Below are 7,423 nucleotides of genomic sequence, written 5' to 3' on the forward strand. Positions count from 1 at the left end.
AGTCTAGAAGTCGAAAATGGTTAAAATTTTCCATGCTCGATTCGCACAAACGGCTCAATAAAAATTGGTAAAATTGGTGTTTATGGAAAGCTTTCTAGGAGTAGAACACAATGGGGACTGAACCTGATCCAATTGATGGTCAGAATCGCAAGAATCGACAAGAGAAGCTAAAAAGTCGTGCAGAAGGAGAAGGGACTTTTGAGCGCGTTTTTCGGCAGGACAGAGCAGCGGCAGCTACAAAGGGAGGCTTGCCGAAGGGGCACCAGCGAGGAAGGAAGGAGGGGGAAGGGTTGGCCGGCTGTGGGGGAGGGAGGAGAGAGAGAAAAAGAAGAGAGAGGGAAGGAAGGTGCATCGCGCGAAGGGAAGGGAAGGGAAGAGGAAAGAGAAATGGGCCAGTCCGATTTGACCAGTCTGACCCGATCTAGTTCAATTCATGACACTCAAAATTTGATTTTTATTTTACTCTGAGACTTAAAACGAGGTCCAAAAATTCTAAAAAAATTACAAAAAACTCAATAATATGGAGTCTAAATATATTTTTAAACTTGCCACATGGTTTTTATATTAATTTTTAAAAATTATTAAAATTATTTCTCTGGAAAAATAAAAACCCGATTTTGAAAATCCATAAAATTTAAATTAAATATCATAATATTTAATATATTAAAATCTCATAATTTACACATAAAATAGTTATTTAAAAATTCATGATCTTACAAAAAAATTTTTTGATCTATTTTTAAAATTTGAAGATTTGTTTAGATCTTGAAACACTTTAAATACTTATATGACTATTGATCCATATTTTAAATGTCAAAATAGACTTTTTACTTTTACTTATCTATTGTTACAAGAGATAGCTATGGATCGAATATTTGTGGGTGCCCGACTCAACTAAACTCCAATAGAATGAATTTGGATAGTATACAATCAGATTTTAAACAAATTCAAGCTTGATAAATAATAACTATGTTGGATTTGGATCAGATTCAAGTTTTACGTATCTGTTACCTAAACTCACTTGTATAAATAATTAATTAAATATAATTATATATATATATATTATATTTTAAATAAAAAGGATTTAAATATTTTATAAAGTTATTAAATTTTTAAAATATAAATTATTAGTAAAAAATATTTTTTATATAAATTATTAATTAAAATATATAAAATTAAATGAATTTGAGACATGAAATAAATTTGAATATTGAAAATATTAATCAAATTTAGATTCGAGTAAATTAATTTTCATAGATGTCCTACTATTGTCATCTCTAATTATTATTTATACATATAATTGTTTTCCTCTTTTTTCTTATTTTAATTTGATTTTTAGTTTATTGGTTTATCATCGTTTTCTTTAATTATTTGATTTAATCTATAAAATAAACTTTTCTTGTTTGAAAAAAATATTATTTATTTTGTGTCTAGATATGCTGAAACTTGTTTTCTTTCGGTGTTATTAATTAATATTCCAAAAAATAATAGAGCTAAGTTTTATATAATAATAATTATTAGTTAAAAAAAAAATCACTAATGAGGGTCATTGTAGTGCTTGAATAGACCTTATTTACAGTGGCGGACACATGAATTCAATTAATAAAATTTAATTAAAATATATGATTTATAGTAAGTTATCATTATTAAATTACAATAAACATCCCGTTGTTAATGTAGCAGGAGATTTTTAGTGCTAAAAATTATTTTTTCCTAGATTTAAAAAGTCATAATATTCTTTTTAATGGAAATTATTTCTCCACTTAGCCTAACTCATGAAACCCGTTAATCATGAAACCTGCATTTCCCCAGATTTAAAATCTGTTTTTCCTATATTTAAATAGTCTAATTCATGAAACTTATGAAACACATATTTTTCTACATCTAAAATTTATTTTTTCCTAAACAATCAGCTCTCTAACCATTTGCAATGCAACAAAATGAGAGAAAAAAAAATCCATAGAGTGAGCTAATTTGAGTCAAACAATGAAGAGTCGCGTACAATTATTAAGTAATACCGATGAGAAGAGCCAATAAAAACTGTAACCGGAGAGAAGAGGCACATGTTTTGCCAGAGGCGCTGCACTACTACCGGTGAACCTAGGGGTTGGGAAATTACTAATTTGAAATTTCAGAGGCCCAGTTCCTCCTTTTTTTTGGAAGCAATGGACCTTTTTCGTTTCCTTATTGTATCGTGTGTAATATTTAAATATGAATTTTATTGTGTAATATTTAAAATTACTCAAAAAAAAAAATTCAGATAAAAAGAAAACTCAGGTGTGCGAAAGCTAATATGAGGATACGCTTGATATAAGGTTTCAATGACTAATATAGCTAATATTTTTTTTCTTAAAAAAGTTTAGAAAGAGGCAATAGATCTTATAGACTAGCTTAATGCTTACCAATAAATTAAATGTTGGGTTGGCTGTCTTTCACCTGTCTCCCAACTGTCTTAATTAATTGATGATTTTACAATTTTTCTTGCACATGTGTGTCTATCATCCCTTAACCTAACAATAAAAGCTAGACTGAGAATATCTACTTGTGGACCCCATAATTGTAAATTTTCTTCCCCAAATACCTAAATCGGTTTCATATTGGCTGACAAATTTTTAAGACCATAAAAAAAGGAACATTTACTTTAATTTGCATAAACTCTAGCAAAAATTTGCAGTATAATTATTATAATAAATTTATCGTATGGGAAACGATGGAGACTGGTTAGGCCGGAAACGATGGAGACTGGTTACGCCATCGAACGGCTACACGTGGGCCACGCCCCCATTTCACAACCAATTAAAATTAAGGGAAATTCACCGAAGAATTTCTCCACAGTATATCTTGCAAACAGTGAACAGCTAAGATGCGACAGGAGAAAGGCCAGCTAATAATTGAAGGCTGAGTAGGGCTCCTTGGGTCTTTCTTTATCTCGTTGGCATTTAACTTGCCTTCTTTGTTAGGTGGTAGCGACCTTGAAGAAAGAAAGAAAGGAAAAAAAAAAAAAAAAAAGGGAAAAATTAAACCAGAGCCTGCAATGGGCAGCAAAGCAAGCCCTGAAACAGCACCAACACAACCAGCTCTTCCATGGAAGACACGTCTCACCGTCTCACTCATTTCAACCTTTTCGGATGCCACCCGCCGTTCCGACCGCACCATAAACCGCCGTCTCCTCAACTTCTTCGACTTCAAGTCACCTCCTTCCCCCACCAAACCAATCCGTTCCGTTATCTCCTTCGACACCATGGTTGACAGCACCCGCAACTTATGGTTTCGCCTATACTTCCCAACCGGAAGTACAACAGAGACAGCAGCAGCAGCTTGTTGCGCGAATATGCTTCACGATGACTCCTTACCTAACGATAAGGGCAGCAACAATGTTCTCCCGGTGATGATTTTCTTCCATGGAGGAGGATTTTCGTTTCTTAGCGCTGCAAGCAGATATTACGACATCGCTTGCCGCAGATTCTCACGTAGACTCCCTGCCATCGTAATCTCCGTCAACTACCGTCTCACCCCTGAACACTGCTTCCCTTGTCAATATGATGACGGTTTTGACGTCCTCAAATTCCTTGATGAGAATCACACCACCGCGTTGCCAGCCAATGCGGATTTATCAAAATGTTTCCTTGCTGGAGATAGTGCCGGGGCAAACTTGGCTCATCACGTGGCGGTTAAGGCATGCCGGACACGATTTCGGGTCGCTAAGGTTGTTGGATTAATATCTATACAGCCGTTTTTTGGAGGAGAGGAGAGAACCGAGTCGGAGATGCGACTGACTGGGTCGCTGTTGGTTTCGGTTCCTCGAACAGATTGGTGTTGGAAGGTGTTTCTGCCGGAAGGGATGAATCGGGACCATTACGCGGTGAACGTGAGCGGACCTAATGCGGAGGATATTTCAGGTCTGGATTATCCAAGAACGTTGGTGTTTGTAGCCGGGTGGGACCCTTTACAGGATTGGCAGAGGAGATACTACGAATGGCTAAAGAGATCCGGAAAAGAGGCAACTCTGATAGAATATCCAAATATGATTCATGCCTTTTACATCTTCCCCGAATTGGCAGAGTCCTCCCAATTGATCTCCCAGGTCAAGGATTTTGTTGCAGCATCTAAGCTATAAGTTAATACTAGTATTATACTAGGTCTTGAAAATTTTTATACTAGTAATTTTTAATTTGTCTGCTGCTTATGTATTTTCATGATTTGGGTGCATTTGAAATGCCTATGCCGTCACTATGTTTGTCCAATTATGAATAATTATGCAATTGAAATTAATATGTATTGCTAGCTTTGACTAATACTCAAATTTAAGATTCCATCTCTTTATAAGTGATTATGATATTATTGAATTAAAATTTATTTATTTGTATTTCGATAATTTATCAGTATAATTTCAGTCAATAGCTCATAGCTGATGGAAAAAAATAGTATTTAAATATTGAAGAAGAAATAATGAGATTTTTTTTTTTATGTCAAGAGATGGTCGGAATTCAAGTTCAAGTTTTCCAGGAATGAAAATAGGTGGCTTTTTCCATTGGATTTTGTTCCAAGAAAATCAATAGTCAATAGGACTGCGCAGCGAAAGAATTGTACTCCCGGTAGGTAGTATCAGGAATGTTTCATGGATTCATGACCATCTCATGGGGAAAAGTTAAAGCACTATAGTTAGAAATTGGCCTATTGCTCGTAACAATAGCCTAACAGTAATGTATTATTCATCAATACACAATCAGCAATTCATCGTCATCCGCTTCTTCGGTTTTTCCTCAGCGTTGGGGCATCGGCTGGCCTTTTCAGACACTGTATATGAAATGTCAATTCATTTGTTGGGGCAGCAAGTAATATTTTGTTCCCGCTGGAACGATAACGGGTCACATTTTTTTAATGTTTAATCTGATCAAATTTTAATAGGATAAATTTAAATATTATATAATCGAGTTTAAAATAAATTTAAATTTAAAAAATAATATTCGTGATAAATTTGAGTTCGATTTAAATTTTACATATTGGGTATTCGTTATCTGAATCTGTTTATATAAATATTTAATTAAATATAAATTATATTTTTTTTATAATAATATTTATACATTTTTATATTTTTGGTTTTATATAAAATAAAATTTAAATATTTTATGAAATTATTAAATTTGTAAAATATAAATTATTAATTAAAATAATTTTTTATACAAAATATCAATTAAAATATATAAAATTAAGTGAGTTTGGATTTTTTAAATAATAATAATTGAATTTGAATATTTGAAAATAAAATTTAATCAGATTTTGACTCCTCCATCTTCGATTCAATAATGGTTACTTTGCTATGTTGCAAATCACCTCTCTAGATTTTGGTTTTCTCTATCCCTTTGATTTTTTTTTTTAATTTTTCTCTTTAAATTTTTATGGGTTTCTTCAATCTTATTTTGATTTTGGGTTTCTGTTGTTAAATTGACCCACTTTCTCTATGATGATTTTGATGAGCAGGGGAGTTGAGGGAGCAACGAAGCAGAAGGTCATGGTGACTATTTGTTGATCTGTGTTTAGATCTACCCTCCCTTTGCTCCTTGAGCATGAATCTTGTATTATATGTTTGAAATTTTGGAAAAAAAAAATGTCAAATACACAATGACGAGGAAATCTCAGCTGGAAAGATATGGTAGAAGAAGATGAAGAATTTTCTTCAAGTAAACAATAGAAATATATAGGGTTATTTAAAGGGGCAAAGAATTTATGCTTTGAATTTTGTATTAAAAGCGAGAGCTTTTCTAAATCAAAGATTTGGCTTAGAAGGGACAAGGAGAAGCATAAATAAAAATCAACTGGGGATTCTTCAAGGAGGCCATATTTCTTTCCATTTTCAATGAGCAAAAATGTTGTCGCAGATGGTGATTTGAAAATGAAGAATAGGAATGGTGGTGTAAGGAGATACTAATTCTAAGATTGGCATTGGAAGATGGAAAAGTAGATATAGATTCAGGTTTTAATGAGCAGAATGTAATGCAAAAAACTGTTTCATTTGAAAGGAATACCCTGCTTTGGCTTCTTGGAAAAGAAAATAAGGTTATTCGCTCATCCTTTACACCTATTAATGTCGAGTTTCTTTCAATCTTCTTTTCTAATTTCTTAGATTTTTTTTTCTTGGGAAAATTTTTTCTATTCCATCATTACGTGCGAGGATGGTGTTTGAGTGTCTCTAGAAATTGCAATGGTACTTTCACTTTGGATTAATAAAAAAAATGTTTGAAATTTTGGATTTTTTTATTTTTTGATGATTTTATGTTTTTCTTGTTTCTAGGTTTGATGATGAATGGAGGGTGAGAGAGGGAGTTTGTTGGTTGGGAATGAGTAGTGGTCTTCAAAAATGCTAGAGCAACAAGGTTGGGTCTATGGGTTAAGTAAGTTATGTCGGGCTGAGAGGGAGGAGGATAGGTATGAGAGCTAAATGTAGAGATATTTTTTTTTAGCTAAAATGCCGCGTGGTAGATATAGACCTTTTTTTATTTTTTTTATTCCACCTAAGCAAGTTTATGTTAGCAACTAATCGGAACTCCCATCGAAAAATAATATGAAGGACTTTAGGTAGTGTTAAACTAAAGTTATAGTACTTTTGTGATACAAAAAATTTAAAAATCGTATTGATAAAACTTTTAAAGTTCAAGGATAATGGGTGAAAATTAGCCAAATCCTCGCCTTGGCTTACCTAGTGTAGAAGATGATTTTCAAGAAACTATATCTATTAAGGTTCTTCAAAATTTTTGCCTCAGCTTACTTAATGGACAAATATGATTTTCAAACAATAATAAATATCAAGTTGAGTTTATGTAATGTTTGCAGATGGTAGAGAAAGTTTAGATAATCTACTCAAAGATCTACATGATTCTCACTTATTTATAGCATTTACGTGGACAATGATAGACGTAAAACATTTTTTTTTTTAATTCCCAAATCTTTGTAAGGGTATCTCCTTTTTTCTTCAAGCTTTTTTTATGAGTACGACTGTATGAGTAGGTTATGTTTTATATTTTATGGGTTTGAATGGGTCATTTTGGGTCTGTTCGATAATATTAGTTAGTTGCTAACTATTTATATAGTGATTCAAAACAGAAATGTTCTATAAATATACACTATAAAAAAAGGGATTAGTAACAAATTGGCTGTTAATTTATTAAAATCGATTGTTAATCAATTTAGTAATCGATTCAGTCGATTGCTATGAAGTTAGTTGCTAACTGATTAGTAACCGACCGATAAATCGGTTGTTACTAATAATTGATAATTTTTAATAAAAAATTTTTATTTTTTTAAATTTGATTATTTTAGTAACCAATTCCGTTTTCAATTACTAATAGCAATTAATATATAATTAGTTGTAAAAAAATTAATGCCTTTAGTTTAATAAAATTGCAACCGCTTTGTAAGTTGGTTA

General features: G+C 32.3%; 1 protein-coding gene and 1 long non-coding RNA gene across 2 annotated transcripts; both read left to right on the forward strand.

Moving 5' to 3' along the window:
- The first annotated feature begins 2,872 nt into the window (after positions 1-2,872).
- On the forward strand, positions 2,873-4,326 carry LOC110668291 (probable carboxylesterase 18). The gene has a single exon (XM_021829478.2). It carries the CDS (start codon positions 3,035-3,037, stop codon positions 4,115-4,117), a length of 1,083 nt encoding a protein of 360 aa, XP_021685170.2. The 5' UTR covers positions 2,873-3,034; the 3' UTR covers positions 4,118-4,326.
- Positions 4,327-5,284: 958 nt separating this feature from the next.
- On the forward strand, positions 5,285-6,069 carry LOC110668292 (uncharacterized). Its single transcript, XR_002497494.2, has 2 exons — positions 5,285-5,348; positions 5,482-6,069. It is a non-coding gene; the product is annotated as an uncharacterized LOC110668292 (long non-coding RNA).
- The last annotated feature ends 1,354 nt before the right edge of the window (positions 6,070-7,423 follow it).

This window comes from Hevea brasiliensis, chromosome 10 (genome assembly GCF_030052815.1).
Source record: "Hevea brasiliensis isolate MT/VB/25A 57/8 chromosome 10, ASM3005281v1, whole genome shotgun sequence".
In the NCBI taxonomy this organism is placed as follows: Eukaryota; Viridiplantae; Streptophyta; class Magnoliopsida; order Malpighiales; family Euphorbiaceae; genus Hevea; species Hevea brasiliensis.

Coding starts and splice junctions, on each gene's coding strand:
- LOC110668291 (XM_021829478.2), top strand. CDS start 3,035: ATGGGCAGCAAAGCAAGCCCTGAAACAGCACCAACACAACCAGCTCTT.